Source organism: Rhamphochromis sp. 'chilingali' (genome assembly GCF_963969265.1).
Source record: "Rhamphochromis sp. 'chilingali' genome assembly, chromosome: 14".
In the NCBI taxonomy this organism is placed as follows: domain Eukaryota; kingdom Metazoa; phylum Chordata; class Actinopteri; order Cichliformes; family Cichlidae; genus Rhamphochromis; species Rhamphochromis sp. 'chilingali'.
In genome coordinates, this window is record NC_137941.1 from 13066463 (window position 1) to 13086064 (window position 19602).

The window sequence follows — 19602 nt, forward strand, 5'->3', positions numbered from 1 at the left end:
TCAGAGATGTAGCTCTTGGGTTTCTTGCAATTTTTTTGAGTGCTGTACAATTTGATCTTGGGGTGAATTTGCTTCCACCCCTGGGGAGGTTGTCGCATTGTGTTGACACTAATCTAAATGCTTGAGACCAGCAGCCTGCCCGAACTTTGCTGATGATCCCGTTAATCAAGAGTACTGAAGTAGAAGCATTTGGCTCTCTTATTTTCCATGAAAGCAGTAAAGGTACTGCACAGACTCCAGTGAAAACCTTTTTCATATGACTTCATGTGTATCTGTCAGCTATTGATACTGACAACAAAATTCTAAGAATTTGTAATAAACTCCATGATACTATAACATATTTCCTGCATTCCACACTTCCCCCACTAAAGTTAAGTAAGACTTTGAATTATTTACTTCACTTCTACATAGAGACGAGGAAACGGAAGTGCCGGTGTCTGCTGCTGAATCCATAAACACTCACACTTTACCAATAGCCACTCAGTTGTCCATGGCTTGCGGCCATGTGCTACGGACTAACATAAACACATTTTTTTTTCTCAGTTTAGAAATTATGTTGTAATGCATTTGGCCTCTATCGCTTGAAACATAATAGAACAGTACCGTAGTTGTTTTCCAAAGCAAATTCAAGCATGCATTCAATAAAAACCCTTGATGAATGAACCAGAATGCCACTCAAACCACGCACTAGGTTTATCACCAAATATCACTTAGAAAGTAAATACACTGACCATATTAGCAAATCGTGTATTTTATACTTAAATAGGTAATAATGGCTCAGTTTCCTTACCTTGGCTATCTGGACACACCAATTGAGCAATAGCTGTGATCCAATGTTGTCTTTGTGCTCGTGGACATAGTCGAGCAGGCATCCGTGAGGCATCAGCTGTGTGACCAGCTGGATTGTCGGACTCAAGCAGACACCCAGCAGTCGGACCAGGTGCGGGTGCTCCATGCTAGCCATGATCAGAGCCTCCTGAATGACACAGATATACACTCAGGCATGTGGAGGGTAATGATTACAGGTGGCTGTTTTAATCTGTAACAGTATGTCAGCAATGTTTATTTCCAACAGTCGTCATTTTCAATAAACACATAAAAAATATGCTATTTATTAGAAACATGTCAGATTGTGTGATGGGTATGAGGTAAACTGTGCCAAAACAATTTGGCTGCAGAAAAGACTGAAATGTATTTATTTGTGTTTTTCTTTCTACTGGTAATATTTTTTTATTTAATAATAAAAGAAATGTTTTTTCTTTTAGTTCTCCAAATTGTGAATGGATAAGAAGATGGAACTTTTCACAGCCTGAATTACAAGTTGAGTTTCAAGAAGTATTTTCTTACTGGGAATGCTAATTACATACCTGAGGAGACCACTACATTAAAAAAAAAAAATGACTAGGATCCTAGCAGCACATCTCTCTCTCTCTCTTCACATTTCTATTCATCTCTTCCTCATAGTTCCTGTCTGTTTTTCTTTGTCTGCAGGGACATATTGAGTGGAGCAGCACATGTGGCATCACCCCACAAGTATAATAAGCTTCCCTTTCACTTTAGCCAAAGAAGAATTTAATGCTAAATGATGTTTTTGTACAGCCTCACTTTTAAAATAATACACCTGCATTAGGACACAAGCCTGAAAATTGTGTTTTCAGCACCAATTTTATATTTATTCTGATGTCTTGTTTTAGTCTACAGTGTGACACTCTTTTGAAAATAACCTGGAAACAGCCTTGGCTGTCTGGTGCGAGTGCTGGTTCTGGCAACTCCAGCACTCACAACGCTCACTGAACTGGCACACCTGAGACTCATCTTCACATCAAGTCTCTTCACTCCATGTTCAGTATCCCATGTGATACATGTGTGATGGCCAAATTCTAGCTCTTGCATTTTGGTCTCTAAACAATTTAGTTCTTTTGTAATGGTCCTGTACTTCAGGTCAACTCCTTATTATTACACCAGTTAGGTCTCCAAGCCAACTCATTTCTGAACCTTGTGCCAGCCTCTACTCATGGCCTGCTACAAAGAGTCAGCTACTCTGGACTAATGCAGTAAACTTCAGCTTCATATGTAACAAAGTTTCTGTGTCTGCTTTTAGATGAGCGATTTAAACTAAAACAAATGTTATTGTAGCTTGATGTTGTTCCCTTTCATCTGTCAATATTTGTTACTGCAGGGATTCCATTAAACAAAGATTTCACTAGTTAAAATCAAATTTGTAAGACCATGAATGCTTTTATGCCATTGTTTTTCTTGGTGGCCTAGAAGCAAAGGCAACACACAGATTTAGGTATCGGCTGTGTTTTGTGATATTTACGTCAACCTTAATGTTAGCTCAGACGAGCCTCTTGAACACACATTTATCATCTCTGACAGTGTCTTGTCTTCCCCCCTTATTTCTTACTTCTTCTTGCTGTGTCACCAAAACTGAGATGAACCACTCTCACAAAGGTAATTTTTAAACTTTCTCTTTCACTTCTATCAGTTTGATAAGAGTTTGAATGTTTCTTTCCCTAAATAAAATTCATACTCAAAACAACATTTCCTCATAGGTCAGGCTATTCTGCATTCTTTCATGATTGTTTTATGGCTTGTTTGTGCATGTGGAATGTGTCAGAATATTCACTGTGAGAACAGAGAACTAAGATTCTGACATATATGTATGTTTTTTGGAAACTGGTGCACATATCTTCCTGTGTTATCGAGGACTTCAGTTTTGGACTGACCATAACTGATTTCTGTCATCTGCTGAAGTCAAGCTTTAGATGTTCTAAGGGTGTTTTCACACCTTTGCTGCCTAATCAATTTAAATCAAACTCTGGCTCATTTTCCCTGGTGAAGTTCATTTGTGCAATCGCATTTGGTCTGGTTCACAACAGTTGAACTGAGACCCTTTGGAGGCAGTGATCTCAAAATGAACTCCAGAGTGGTGATCAGACCACAATCCAACTTAACTGCCAGATGTATGCTAAAGTTTGATCTGACCATCTTTGGGTAGCTAAGTATGTTTTGCATTCTGTTACCTTTTACCATAAATATTCAGAGGTCACAAAATTTAAACTAATCATCTTATATTACTTCTATTGCTCCTGCCCTACACCGAATGGTTGTAGCTTCGGATGTGATTTCTTTAGGAAGACATTTTGGTTCACTTGGTGTATACTTGGAGTCCAGGCCTCCCTCTCCCCAGGTATCTCCTCCTACTCATCCAGGGGAACACAGAGGCTTCCTAGTCCAGCTGAGGGACATAATCTCTTATAATATCCAACACACTTTCACTCCTCCACTTGGGACAGCAACTAGTCCCTGAACGGAGTGGACACTTTACCCTTTAACGCTGAACACCATTATTGTCATTCCACTCCAGTGGGACTTGGGGACAACCACCTGTTGAAAGCAACAGAACCACATCATCTCCAAAAATTTGAGACGAGATCCTGTGGATCTACTGTACATCCACTATATGTACAGGTACTAAATGGCCAAACACCTAACGTACTCCTGAAACATCTCCTATAGGGGGAAAAAAAAAAAAAATATATATATATATATATATATATATATATATATATATATATATATATATATATATATATATACACACATACGTGTGTGTGTGTGTGTGTGTGTGTGTGTGTGTGTGTATATGTGTGCGTGTGTTTAAATTTCTCAAAGTTATTGAGAAATTTAAAGCAGGCTTAGGCTACAAAAAGATTTCCCAAGCCTTGAACATCCCACGGAGCACTGTTGAAGCGATCATTCAGAAATGGAAGGAGTATGGCACAACTGTAAACCTACCAAGACAAGGCCGTCCACCTAAACTCACAGGCCGAACAAGGAGAGCGCTGATCAGAAATGCAGCCAAGAGGCCCATGGTGACTCTGGACAGGCTGCAGAGATCTACAGCTCAGGTGGGGGAATCTGTCCATAGGACAACTATTAGTTGTGCACTGCACAAAGTTGGCCTTTATGGAAGAGTGGCAAGAAGAAAGCCATTGTTAACAGAAAACCATAAGATGTCCCGTTTGCAGTTTGCCACAAGCCATGTGGGGGACACAGCAAACATGTGGAAGAAGGTGCTCTGGTCAGATGAGACCAAAATGGAACTTTATGGCCAAAATGCAAAACGCTATGTGTGGCGGAAAACTAACTGCACATCACTCTGAACACACCATCCCCACTGTCAAATATGGTGGTGGCAGCATCATGCTCTGGGGGTGCTTCTCTTCAGCAGGGACAGGGAAGCTGGTCAGAGTTGATGGGAAGATGGATGGAGCCAAATACAGGGCAATCTTGGAAGAAAACCTCTTGGAGTCTGCAAAAGACTTGAGACTGGGGCAGAGGTTCACCTTCCAGCAGGACAACGACCCTAAACATAAAGCCAGGGCAACAATGGAATGGTTTAAAACAAAACATATCCATGTGTTAGAATGGCCCAGTCAAAGTCCAGATCTAAATCCAATCAAGAATCTGTGGCAAGATCTGAAAACTGCTGTTCACAAACGCTGTCCATCTAATCTGAGCTGGAGCTGTTTTGCAAAGAAGAATGGGCAAAGATTTCAGTCTGTAGATGTGCAAAGCTGGTAGAGACATACCCTAAAAGACTGGTGGCTGTAATTGCAGCAAAAGGTGGTTCTACAAAGTATTGACTCAGGGGGCTGAATAATTACGCACACCCCACTTTGCAGTTATTTATATGTAAAAAATGTTTGGAATCATGTATGATTTTCATTCCACTTCTCACGTGTACACCACTTTGTGTTGGTCTTTCACGTGGAATTCCAATAAAATTGATTCATGTTTGTGGCTGTAATGTAACAAAATGTAGGAAAAGTTCAAGGGGGCTGAATACTTTTGCAAGCCACTGCATATACACACTAGCACCTTTTTCACAATATGTTGTACTGGGTCAGAATGTCAGAAGACAAATGCCAGACTCACACTTCTAGAAAATTCATCATGTTTACCAGTATAGACTGAACTGCCAAAGATCATAGGACCCCTTATTCTGTTTAAGGTTGAAGTTCCTCTTGAAGTGAACAGCAAGGTTCCACTCAGTCAAAAACAGTGCAATTTTATTCAAAACCTTGACATCAAAGTGACTTCGTACTTTGAGATTGTCAGCATTCTATGTAGTAAGCAAAAAAATGTAGTAAATAGACCAAGGTCAGATTGCTGCAAATCAGGAATATTTGCCTTTAAATATAGAGCAATGGTTTCTTTGTGCTGATGTTGTGTATTATGAAATCTTTCTGTTATACTCTACAGTATGTAGACACAAAGCAACTATACCTGAAGCTTGTAATATTGCATATGATTGCAACATAAACACTAACAGGCCCCTATTAATCCCATGGTATAGAAACTCTCCAAAAGACAGAAACAGGTGTAAATTTGCTCACCTGCAACTTTACAACAATTGAAAATTCATCATCGGGTGGGTAGGTATACGCCAAAATACACAAGACAGGCAGGTGTGGCCGTTTGCTTTTACTGGGGAGAGAATCAATGCATAAAGCTCCAATGAACACTAACAGAGAGATGCAACCACTATACATTTTAGAACTGATATGGCTCATCTATCACAATGCTTACATAATGAGGTCCCTGTTTACATGCCAGTGATGGGTATAGTTACACTGAGGGTAATGGCAAATTGGGCCAAAGTCTTTGACTGACTGGCTTTTCCTTTCTGCCTGCAGGATTCCGTACAAGCAAATTTATATTGTGGTGTTTACTTAGCACTGCAGTGGGGTATCCTGTAATCTGTTAGCCCTGCATCCTATTCAGATCCCTTCTGTGAGCTATTATCCAGAAAACAAAATACTTCCACAGCATCCTAAAGAGCATTTCTTGAGGTTTCTATATATAAAAGAAGTATATACAAGAATTATACTAATTGAAAAACACATGACATGAGGAATTGTGACAATAGACTTTAAAGCCACTAAGTGGAGAGGTAGGGGCAGTAGTAGTTGTAGTTAGGTATTGTAAAAAGAGAGAGAGAGAGAATATGTCTGTGAATAACAAACCCTGTGAACATCCCTTTAGGCCCTGGAAAGCACTACTGTTGGGCTGAGATAACAGTTATATAAAACACAAAAAGGGATTTGCAGGGGTTGTTCTTTTTTGTACACTGACTGTATAAAGTTTACATCCCCACTGAATTGTAATTTTGCTGTTACAATTAAATACAAGCGTTAGGAAACACTGTTTTTACAAACTTGTGCTACTTCTGTAGCTCGTCATGAAGGTAAACTGAAATAAGGTAGTTACAAATCTTCAGAATTGTATTAATATGTAATAATAGTAAAACAATTTCTTTAAAAAAAAGCTAAACTGAAACTTTTTCTCTTTTCTGTGGATCACTGTTGCGAAGTGCTTTATAGATTGCTGCATTTTGTGCATTGTATGGATGTCTCACATTATTAAAACTGATATATTGGAGGGCCTTGGAGAATAATACCTGAGTAAAACATTAATAAAAAAGAAAATAAGATTTTAATTATCTTTAATCAAAACTAAAGGAATAGCATGCTCTAGCTGTTATCCTTATACACAAACATGCACACTCCTAAATGCATGCAGATCGATACACACATGCCAGTACTGCAGGGAATAAACACCCTTTCCTTTTGCCAAGCACTTGCTGACAGCGTTGGTATTTTATTGTTAGCCATAAAAAAAGAGAGGTTCCCTTCTCTTACTGCACCACAGGTAAGGAGTGGCAAACTCCTACACAGAACCAACCACACACACACGCATGTTGAAAGACAATCAATTCTCTGTGACATTCTTCAAACAGTCAGTGGCAAGTGAGACTGGGGCTTTGAGTGGCCTGCAGCTAGAAGGTCACCAGTCAGAAATCCCAGTCTGCCAGGAAAATAATGGATGGCAAAGGAAATGAATGGCACTCTGCTTTCCCTTTGTAACTACCACTGGTGTTCCCTGGAGCAGAAGCTTGAGCCCCCAGCTGCTCAGCAGTCAGTCATTAGAAGACCACTGTGGATCTAGACAGAGGTGATGGAAGGTATTCTTAAAAAGAGAAAAGAAACCCCAAAACTATTTAGGAGGTAAATTAACCAAGTTTATGAGTAGATCCACATGGACACATGCCTTTCTGCTGTTATATACGTTATCTCCACTGTTTCTATTGCCCCTACATGTTGTTATCTCATTTCTCTGTCTGATTTTCTGATTGTCAGACAACCTCCCAAAGCACTTGGAACATAAATTAAACACATATGGGATATTCATCAAAGACATCGTGATAAAAATTGAAATGCTAACCCTCCAAAACTCTTCCTTTTAGACTGTCAAACTAAGTGCAAAACATGAGTGCAAGTGGGTCGCTTTCAATGTGTGTGCGTGTGTGTGTGTGCGTGCGTGCATGGGTACGTGTGTTGATATGAGTTATTTCATCTGCATTGCATCATCACAGGGTAATAATTTTGATTTTTTTTTCACTCTTCCTTTTGAAATGAGCCAAGATGTGAATGTTTTATAAATGGGGCCTAGTGCACTGTGCTAGGAGCCCATGGCATGGTGCGTGTATGTCTGCATATGTAGGGCTCCTACAGGCCCCTTATGGTTTCTAGTCTGCTGTTTGTGGGGTTCAACTTTAGTTGTTAGAGATTTCACTTTACAACCATCTGTGTAGCGCTTTTGTAGGCTAGTTTAGCGCTAAACTGAAGTTAACTTGTCAGCAACGAATGCAATGTACAGCTGGTTAAAGGCCTTTAAAAGAAAAGGTCAGTGTTCGCTCCCTTACATACTGTAAGTATAAATTGCAGCACCTTTAAACAGTGTCACTAACAGGCTTTGGAACAAAAGGTTGTTACATTACATTTAGCTTGTAATTTACCTGCGTATATGTTATCTTTATAAAAGCTGAGTTTGAATTGTATTGTCAAGTCTCTTTTTTTGGATTTTATTTTCAAGATACTCACATCCATGAATTCCACATTAGCCTTGGGTCCTGTGGCCTCATTTAGGATTTTAATGGCAACAGGGATTTTCACAGTTTCCCCCTCTGGGACCCAGATACCCTAAAGAAGAAACGCACACAGACACATACACACACACAACATGATGATGAGTCATTACACTAATTGCACAGTCACAAATCCTCTACTCACAGAAATGATGTTTAAAAAAAGTATTATAACTCCTGGAGGAACAGCAGGAATCTCAATAAATTGAGCGTTTTACACTCTAAATTCTACTTTGTCAGCTTTATAAATAACAACGTTCCATATTCTCACTGGCTGATTATAAAAATGAACTGCATGCTGTACGATTAAGGTTATTTCGCCCTTCAAAAAGACTTGGGAAAAACTATTTAATCATTTTGAAGTATCTAATTTTAGGGAGGTTTAAAGTGATTTAACAGCTGCCAAAGTGGATGGAATATTTGAAAGAGGAGAAAAATGAAGTACCTCTCAACTTTTTCAAAGTGATTAAAATGTGTTCCACCTTTGTTCCACCCTTATGTGACTACACATCCAGAGTGACAGAAGGCCTAGATTTCACACTTAGCCTAAAAACAACTATCCCATCAAAGAATTATCGTCATTAGGTGATAATGACGATCGATTTGATGCAGTTTTATGTTTCCTTTTACATGTAATTCTGCAGATGATCATTATTCAGCACAATAATTTAAGGGCACACTTTATGAAAGCTTGGACATCGATGTTCTAACTGGAAAAAATGGTTTACAGGTTTGTAAATGCCTCAGTTTATTAACAACACATTTATTTAAAACTGCATCTGCAAACGGGCTGCTACAGCCAACACTGCAGAATAAAATGACATATTTTACATTAGGAGGAGAAGATATCCATACACAGAATTTACCATTTTATTCTAAAATGTTTAGAAAACAAATGAAATTATTTACATATGTTACAGCCTGCTTTAGGGATTAGTACTTGTTTGTGTGTTTTGTGTTGCAGGAGTTGTGATACGGGAGGACTGTTTTGCTTTGAGTTTTCCTTTGAGTTTTTTTTTTTTTGCACATACAATGTATACCATATACTTGCCTAGCCATCCATCACTATGCTACACCACTAATACAGACCTACACACACCTTTCTTAATTTATTTAATTACTTGTGATCTATGAGCGGGTTGCAACACATGAACTGCACATTGTGACAGAACATGTGACAGAAGAATCTATAGCTCCAAGTTGTTCTCTTAATGGTGAAATGCTGAGTTGAGCCAGTTAAGCATATTGCCACCAACTATGGATATGGGTCAAATCAAGGAACAGCATGTGGCCTTAGTTTTATTAAACATAAAACTAAATATTGCTACACTTTAATTAACTAACTGTGTTTTAGCTGTATGAGCCATCCTATAAAGCACTCAGTTTACAAGTTGGTCTAAATGCTGAACCTATGAACTCTCAGCTATGGAGAAGTCTGATGTCTTCTGGCTGTAAAAGACCTGTCAGGGTTCTATAGCTCACCTATAAGACTTGAAACTGACTATACAGCATATCCTTACAAGTCTAGAAGTGCCTTGAAATTTCCCAGGAGAGCATGCAAGACCTTGCTTTGAAAAAGGACATACACTGATGCCACATACCTCTGGCCTAAAAAAAAGGTGCTACAATGAGAATGGGTGGACACAAAAAAAGACGAATTATAATTTCAGTGAGAGAAAGTCTGCTTTTTCTAATTTCAGATTTTTTTTTTCCAACTTCTACCCAACCCTTCATTGCTCTTATGGTGACCTCAGCTACCTCTTATTTCACTGTCACCCCAGGGGTCTCAGTGTCTGCTATTACTTATTCTTTTCATCTCCCGCCTCCAGCCTTCCATCTCATTTCCTGTCATTAATGATCCTGCAATGTCCCTCTTGTCTTTTTCTCATGAAGTGAGAATGTGAACACAATGTGACATCATGGTCTCACGTTTAGTAGAGGAGCAGTTAAGTATTTGAAGCTAAAATGCAAATAGTCACCGTTAATTCACATTTGATTGTATTTTACCTTGTAAACAGTTCCAAAAGCTCCGGAGCCGAGGATCTTGACTCTTTTGAGTTCTGTTTCTTTCAGGATGCGAAGCTGGGCTTGATTGGGTGCCGTTCCACTGGGTGTTAAAGGTTCCACCAACTAAGAATGCAATAAATAAGTCAGTGAGTGCTGGAAGACAAGTCTAGAATCTACATAACAAAAGCTACTAAGATTAATTCATGATACTTTAAATTAAAACATCACAACTTATCACAGGATTAGTCCAATTGCTTGTTGCTGAGCAATTAAATGCAATTTAGCTTCTCAGGATCTCAGGAACACACTTCCATATTAGAAAAAAACAAAACAAATAAAACCCCAAAATAAAACACACCTTTCTTCCATGCAAAATCCTTCTTTAGAGGATAGGACAGTTTCTAAAAGCTGTGACCCAAATTCCAGGAAGTCAGGTAGTGAAACAGGTTGTACAATAACAATGAAACTGAAATTACTATTTAAATTGTAGAAAAACAAGAGTAATTTCATACAAAAGTTTGACTCAAATGCAACATTTACTCTTAAGGAAGGTTCCAGTGGGTAAGAAAAGTACACACACACACTGGGTGGGTGGACAAGCAACATGAACACCCAAGTTTGTGACACTGATAACTCAAGAACAAAGCAACGTAGGACTTTCAAATTTATACTACAGGTGTTTCTACTAAAAATCTCAGATGAGTTTGAATCTCAGGGTTAGAGGTCAAATTTTCTGAAAAACTTGTGACTCAAGAACAAAGCGACATTGGAGTTTCAAATTGATACCATAGGTGTATCTACTAAAATCAAGACAGCTGGTTGTAGTTACGTTTATTGCCCCTGCACTTGTGGTTACAGTAGGGTTGTAATGGAATTTTTTTCCAGGAAGATAAATCTAGACTATGATGAACCATTATTATGACATTCTCTATGGTAAAAGGAAGTGAAAGCGATACTACATGGGAACAGAAGAGAGTGATGGAGAAAGGTGGATGAAAACAGAGAAAGACTGGGGGAGACAGATAATTGAGGCAGCTGAACGGGAGTTGAAATTTTTGTTGTCTCATTACTGCTCAAGTGGAGGAACAAACAGATGAAATAGTAGGAGAAGCAGAAAGATTATATCCGAGGAGGGAGGAAGGAAGATGTGGAGCGGGAAAGGAACTGTAGCAGAAACAACAACAAGACAGCGATGGAGAATCGAGCTGCTGAATTAGTCAGAGGATGCAAAAGCATAAGTGAGGGAGCAATATAAGGAGAATTAAAGGAGAGGGCGGAAGATTAGAGAGGGAGAGAGGACAGAGAGAGCCTAACAGACAGAGTGTAAATCAGCCTGGCTGTGCTTGGCAGCTTCTGTCCCTCTGGCTTATGGTTACCATTTGATTAAAAACAATAGCCATTCTTCATTTAAATGGAATAACAAATCAGCTTCTGCAGGGTGGAAACAAGTAGGCTGGGGGGCCACAAACACACCCAGGACAATACAGACGTCTTTAAAATGATCTAACCGTACACACACAAAGGCAAAGCTCTATGCTATTTCCACTGTGCTGGGAGCTGTCCAGCATTAGTGGTGCTGAAGATGTTGAGGCTGTGTAGCAGCCGAACAGCAGCAAATGTAGCTATCCACCTTCTCTCTCTACACTGCATTTCTGAAACTGAAGCAAGTGCTGCCTGAAATATACTGATCAAAATATTAACACCACATATCAGATCTTGATGAATGAAATATTTAAGTTAACATACACTATATGTGCAAAAATACTGAGTCACCTACACATTACATCTACTGGAGGACCAAGGTCCATGGAAACCATGCCATGGAGCTCTCGGTGCACGGTGTTTGTGTTGATGTTATTTGCCACTGTGCAATTATTGAATCATCAGAGCCATGGCAACCTTTACACACAACACACCTCAGCACTCAGCGACCCTTCTCTGTAACTTTATGTGGTCTTCAATTTTGTGGTTGAGTTGCTGCAGTTCCTAAATGCTTCCACTCTAAAATAATTCCACTAACAGGTGATTGTGGAATATCTAAGAGCAAAAAAACCCCCTGTGAATTGTCTTATTGTAACAAAGGGATCCTGCCGCAATATTGCACTCAAATTCAGTAAGTAAAATAATGTAATTTGTTGAAAACAACGGTTAGTGGAATCTAAAGTGCAATTCAAAATCATACCAAAAATCTAAATTAAATTGCTCAAGTGTTGCTTCATTGTTTTAAGAAGTTTATATGTTGCTATTCTATTAAAGTGGTGAGCTGGGCAAAATGACATTAAAACCATTAGACAAACATTTCACGTGCAGACTGATCTGATTAGATTTATAGTCCATCAACATTTTCTTTTAACAAGTCTAAAATTATTTGTTATATAGTGATAGGATGAGGGGGAAACTGTCATGGTCTGCGAGGGCAGACCGTATGGAGTGAGTTGAGGACCCAAGAGCAGACAGAGGCGAGGAGACGAAACTGAACTTAACAAAAAGCGAGCCTTTATTTAGGGCTGAAAACTCACGGAAAAAACAACAACAAAGTAACTGAGGGAAAACCTGAACATAGACTAGGAAACTATGACTCTTACTGAGAATTTAGACTATGACTAAACAATATACAAACTATGGCTGGGAAACTATGACAAGGGGTAGGGGAGATAACACAGACGACACGACGACGAACAAAGGAAGACTGAGGACTTAAATACACACATAAGGTGATCAGGGGAAGTGGAGACACATGAGAACACAGCTGACTAGAATGAAACATAATGACAATACAGAGGAGAGTAACTAACTACAATGAACAAAGAACACCAGACTCTTCCAAAATAAAACAGGAAACATGGAGACATAGACATGAACTTAACATAACCGCATAGACAAGAAACATGACACGTAGACGCAGGAACCAGGGAGACTAAGTACAGGGGGAGATGACAGAAACAACTAAAAAATAAGGACTAACTAGCAACCTAGAAATTAACTGGATCGAAAATGAATACAAAAATACCTAAAACTCAAACACGGGGTCACACGACCCAGTACCATGACAGAAACTGATGCGCAGTGCCTGAAAACTAACTAGTTTCAGACTTTATTTTAAGCAAATGACTATTAATCAATGAACCTGCAATATAAGACTTTCCCTGCAATTACATAAAATGCATAATTTAATGTAAATACTAAAAATTAAGGAAAAATTATCTTCTTTTTTTTTGCAGCCCAGAAACAAATGAAGACAGGATGGTTTCAAAGACAAAAAAAGATTTCCCATTTCCTTCTCTGCTCCTCTACTTTTGGAGCATCTAATACAATTATTGGGCCATAAATACAGTATTTTTTATTAAATAAATGACATGTAACAAGAAAGGCTCTGTAATATATTAAAATAGTGCCTGGATTTATGTATGACTACTAAAAAGAGACTAATGTAAGTACTCAAGAAATAGTGGCAGTTTAAGGGTGGCCCATATATGAACGGGTATAAAAGAAGTATAATAATTTATCATCTTAATGCTATTTCTTTTTCAAGACTCTTCACTAATACTTGTGCCCTGAATAGAGAGAAAGCACTGAAATGAGACCTTATTCTCAGTGTGGACACATAAGTACATTAGATGAAGTACTCTTCTGGTTTTTTTAGATAAAGAAAGAGTACTTTTGCCTCTTCTAATGGTATACTCCCTTAGCTCTTCCTAAAAGAAGTGCCCCTATAATGCACTGTAGGATATTCAAACCCGAGTCGTCAGAGTTTCTAAAACTTTCTACAGTTCTGCAATAGTTATTTAGAATCCACCAGTCAGTCTCTATTTTATTTCTTTTTGCTTTTTTCAGTCTTGTTTTTCTCATATTTTGCACAAGCACAGGCCTGCAAGCACATACAAAGGAAAATGTCACATCCATATATATTTCCTATGTCTACGCATTTTGACATAACAAAGTAATGTCATGAACTGCATTGTAGTAACAACGGTGGCATTATGAAGGCTTTCTTTAAAACACAACAAAACACTTTTATTGCACAAAATGACACATTGTACATGTGTGTTCATTATGATGGAGACATTTGTTAGATAGGTTTATAGTCTTAAATGGTAATTATGTGACAATTTATCTTAGGCCATATTAAAAGTATTCCAAAAGTAATGTAACAAATTATTTTCTGTGGAGACTAATTAAGTAACATAGTGCATTACATTTTTTAAAATAATGAGCAATGTGTAATACGTTTCAAAAGCAAAACAAATATCTTGTGATTCCACAAAAGACCATTTTCATCCATTTGCTCTGTGATTGTGAATTAATGAGTCTGAGAGGAGGAAACAAACTAACTAATGAACCAAACACTGGTACGTAAGAGGCAAAATTCCAATCAACTTTGAAATGAATGAATACATTTACAAGGAAAATCTACGCATTTTAATAAATAATGGCCTACATTTCCAAAATTAAATACAACAAGCTCACTATAGTGAAAGGTGTAGCAGTAGGGGTGATGTAGACAGCAATAAACTTTCATTTGTCTATTTTGCACTTCCTGGTGAACAAAGATATATCCATACTTCTTTATTTATTGACATTTGTTGTTTTCTTCTGAATAGGTCATTTTACTGTAACCTCTCCTCAAAGTCTGGAAGGATGGTTTGTGATAACGTGTTGATTTGGGGACAAAATCAGGTGTATTTATTTACTGATAAATCCAATTGCAATGTAGCCTGTAATTTGATTATGTAATCTTCTCCAGGCATAACAGTACCATGGCATATTAGAGGGAAACAAATACGAGAAACAGAGCCAAGATTAAAGTAATAAATTTTACTTTTAGTTCTTTAAAACTATGGCAGAGTTATTTGCGCTAATGGGATCCAATTTTAGAGGCGTATACTATAAGATCTCTGTTGACACAAAACATTTAGCATAATTTGGGCCAAGGTAACTTAACCTATGTCCTTAGTTTCTGATTATCTTTCAGTGCAACAAACAGCATGCTCTTTCTCGCTGGAACATCAGCTTTTTTTTTTAAACTTAATCCACTTTCCTGTTTACCTCTGTCTCCAGGAAGCGGCGAAGGGCCCTCTTTTTCTTAATGTTCTTCCGTCGCACAGACACTGCTACACTGAGTACCATGATCACCACCATGAAGAGTCCTCCGATTACGCCTGCTGCAATCAGAGGGGTTCTGAAGAAAAGACATTGGAGAAGGAAAGGGAAGAAAATACATAAAGAACAAAGGGCATGCAATGAAATTACAGAAAAGGAAGAATGTTACTGGGTATCAGTAAAGAAGATCACACACAAGCACAAACTAAACTAAAAATACATCAAGCAAACATCGGGCTAATATAAGCACAAAGATTAACACACATAACATGTTTCTACAATATATATCCATGTGGCCGATCCCTTAAAAACCTCTTCACCTTCGGTTTTTGTGTATTTTCCCACTAAGCTTCATGTGGTAACAAATATCCCTCCATGCCCTCTCATTAAAATCGGGGCTGAGATCAAAAACATGGAAATAATCTTCAAAGAGAATCCTCAGAACCACGCTGATGCTGTCACTTGAAATGAAGAATCTCAATATTTTTACTGATATGCACCTCAAACTGTCCGAGTTGGCTTTCTGATATACTCGGCCATGGCTGGTTTATTTGATCTATCGGAAGAACCGTTCATAATCAAAATAAGGATGTTATTCGGGGTTGTATATTACGGACTTCAAGGATACACCTCTATAAAATGATATCACATTCAGCCCTGTTCATGGGAAATGAAGAATGCTTTATCTCTCTGTCATCACAGTCTGTGGCTGCACAGGGGAAATCTCTATACATGTGATGGTTAAAAGAAAGGGGGTCTAACCAATGAAGACACGCGGGCACTATTACCTTACTTTAGATAGAGACAGGTGTCAAATTAAAGGGAAAAAAGCAGAAAAGGTGCAACACATTATTGTATAGTTATGCAATTATTATCCTAGCATGCTCCACTGAATTTCTAAAAATGTTGAGCAGGCACAATTGATTCAGATTTTGTAAAAAGATTGCAAGTGACTTTCAAGGAGGGTTTAATGTTTCAGTCCCATTGACTTCATTATTCATAAGTGCTTCAGTAGCACAGTGACTAAATTACAGATTGTTACATTTGTATTTAGAGCTATCAAAAAGACACAAGTACATAACTAGGGTCAGAAATTATGGTTGTACCCATTTAGTGACTCTGGTGTTTGGGCATTAGTGCAGTATGCAAGAGTTACTCTTCTTATGGTGACTGAAAGTTTCAATACAAGATGTAATAAGGCCATAAGCACTGCTGTGCACCAAAAGAATGGCACAGCCTGAACATTTGATCGCTGCAATGACCGAGTGTTGTGGCTATGCTGTGATCGGGGCTTTTTCTGGTGTCTATTTATCCTCTTAGCACTATCACTGAATCACAATTAACTTGAGTCAACTTGATCAACTTTATCCTATGATTTGTGACTGGAGCTGTTGTGGTGGCATCACACTATATGTTATCCTAGTCTTAATTTTACCCCAATCTGTGTCTTGGAACCAACAGTGAAGGAGAAAAAAAATACTCTAGATATATAAAACCTGTGGTTCTTTAGATTGTCCACTAAAGACTTTGGATAATTATAAAATGCCCTGGTGACTCCATGGCATCGTCACGATTCTTTGGTGAAACAGCTTGATCGTTGCCAACATACACAGGTTTGTTTCTCGGAAAGAAGAGATTGAGGCCATTTTAAAATTGCTCTGAAGCTACAACCAGGTGATGTTTACCTTATTTTTGAGGCTTACTAATATCTGCAGATGCAACACACTTACTTTATTATTTACATGTGATATGTATATACAAAGATAGCAACACTGGTTTCTTGCTGCCACAATGAAATGATTAGGCAGCTAGTAAATTCAGTGCACCCGGGGGTGAAATGCACCAGCATATAATGCCTGTGAAGCCCTGCACTGCTTCTACAATCTGGGTTTTATATGGATTAAACAAATGAGATATGGTATAACGAGATGATTAGTGAGCTTTAGAGGTGCTGGTAGACTATTTTGGAAAATAATCTAGACTAATTGTTCTCCCCATTTCTCATCTTTATGCTGTTATCTATCTCTTGGTGTTACCTCCATATTTAATGGGCAGTTATGAAAGTGGTATCGAGCTTCTCATCTAACTCTCAGCTAGACAGCAATGTTTTTTTTGTGTTTTTCTCCACAAAATATCAATAAAGTTCTTAAACAGAAAAGTTTAAGAGAGAGTGGTAAATGTAAATATTATGTTTGATTTCATTAACTTACGCACTGCAGTTTCACTATGGATACATTTCAAAGCAGAGGAATGAAGCTAATTTGTGTGAAATGAAAGCCACACGGTTAATTTTGTGCACGTCTTATTGTTATAGAATGAAAAGAAAACTGATGGTGAAAGACACCGTCAGCATGGCACTGGCAGTAGCTACATGAGGCTTTTCTCACAATGACAAATGTCATTTGTCACAATGACAAATGTCATTTGGCATTGGGATAAACAGCTAATGTGCAATTCATTCTATACACTCAAATTTGGTGGCTTTTGCACACTCAGCAGAAACTTGATAGCACTGGGTTGAATCTCCTGCCCTCAGAACTAGATCTAGATTTGAAACATTTCGACAAAACGATGGAAACACTCCTCACAGATTTGACGTCAGCTATACATTCATGTATGCAAAAATCGCAGTTCACTACAAAGGTGCTGCACTGGACTGAGATCTGGTGACTTCAAGGCCCTTTAAGAACTCACTGCTGTGTGTGAAACCAGTCGGAGATGGTGTGAGCTTTGTGGCATGGTCTGCTGCTTTCTGGTGAAGCAGCTATTGGAAGATGCATGTTCTATGGTCATAAAGGGATGGACATGAAAACAATACTCAGATAGGTTGTGGTGTTTAAATGATGCTCATTTGGCACTAAGGACCCTGAAGTGTGGGCTCCTTATCGCTCATCAAATTACACCACCACCACCAGCCAGAACTGTTAATAAAAGGCTGGATGGATCCATGTTTTCAGTTTTTTTTTAATATTGCCGCAGAAATCAAAATTCATCAAACCGGGAAAGATTTTTTCCTTCTATTGTATGATTTTATTGAGCCAATGCAACATGTAGTCTCACCTATCTGCTCTTAGCTGACAGGAGTGACACCTGGTCAGGGCTTCTGCTGCTCTAGCCAATGTGCTTCAAGGTTTGACATGCTGTGCATTTGGAATGGCTCTTCTGCATACCACAGATGTAACAAATGGTTATTTGACTTACTCTTGCCTTTTTGTCAGTTTGAAAAAGTATGGTTATTTTCCTCTAACTTCTGGCATCAACAAGGCATTTCACCCAGAGAACTGCTGCATATTTTTTTTCTTTTTCTTTTTTTTTCTCCATAAACCCTAGAGATGGCTATGTGGGAAAATCCCAGTAGATCAGCAATTTCTGAAATACTGCCATTAGAAGATTTTGTGTAAAAAAAAAAAAGGAAAAAAAGGCTTTGTGTAATGACATGACACTTTCAGCTATGCTCAAAAATGACACATCTAACAGTTAACAGATTTACTACTTGTGTGACACATCAGAGCAGGCAACTAGACCTGATAGCTGTGGCTACAGCTACATCCTGGCCAGAGATATCAGAGATCTGATAAAAGCTGATCTCTTCACAAGGTCGGCTGATAGTTACTTTCAGCCATCTGCTGCAGTCCCCATTCATCCTACTGGCAGTTTCCCAAATATTATTTCAGAAGCACACTTGTAGATTTAGTCTTTTGAAGGATATGACTTGTTTTTTTTGAGCTACAGTAGAAGCTTCAAGATACTGAATACTGATTGGTCAGTATCAGGCGGAATATACAGTAAATGCCTTTACAGTGATTATCTCTATGTGAATGTACGCTGTGCTGCAAGACGGTAAAAGCTTCTTTCGTTTCACTTTTTTTGACACCCACTTTGATAGTCATCTCATTACATTTACCTTTTACCTGAAATTTGTATATAGTATTCTTTTTGATGTGCTGGAAATCTCCATTGCAAAATAGTGAACTGCAGGCTGTTCCTCTTGCCTACCAGCCTCTTTTTTTAATCATCCCTCAAAACGCCACGCAACAATTTTTAGCACCACTTGATTCCAAACTGCTTCACTTATGAAGTCTTGAATCTATTTGCTGCAAACTATGAGCAGCATTTTCTTGCCTTTTCTCCCCCCAGCTTCAGAACAAATGCTAAAGCACAATCAATTTATCAACAAACAGGCACACACACACACACAACCGTGCACAGAGAAGCATTAAGGACCTCACAGGGATTTGGGGCCTTAGAGCTATCCATTAATCAGAGACTTTGCTTACTGTACGGTTCTTCTATGTGTGTGCGTGTGTGTACTTCTGTTTAAGTGCGTTTGTACGTAAGCACATAATAGAGGGATCCAAGAAAAGGAATTTTGTACCTGTCCATCCAGCCGATGCAGTCTTGAAGTCTCGGTCCAATGCACCTTAGTAAATAAATACAGGACAAATGCTGTATTTTATCGTATTCAAACATTAATATCGCATATATAAAAATGTTACCAT

The 19602-nt window shown here is 38.4% G+C and overlaps 1 protein-coding gene across 2 annotated transcripts in view; it reads right to left on the reverse strand.

Moving 5' to 3' along the window:
* erbb4b (erb-b2 receptor tyrosine kinase 4b) overlaps positions 1 to 19602 on the reverse strand; it is a 359968-nt gene that overhangs the window by 50402 nt on the left and 289964 nt on the right. For both annotated transcript variants that reach the window (XM_080902240.1, XM_080902239.1), the window contains exons 16-20: positions 19479 to 19523; positions 15050 to 15182; positions 10004 to 10126; positions 7953 to 8051; positions 791 to 976 (exon numbers count right to left, since the gene is read on the reverse strand). In XM_080902240.1, the coding sequence (XP_080758366.1) occupies positions 791 to 976; positions 7953 to 8051; positions 10004 to 10126; positions 15050 to 15182; positions 19479 to 19523 (586 nt within the window). The remainder of the gene's footprint in view (positions 1 to 790; positions 977 to 7952; positions 8052 to 10003; positions 10127 to 15049; positions 15183 to 19478; positions 19524 to 19602) is intronic.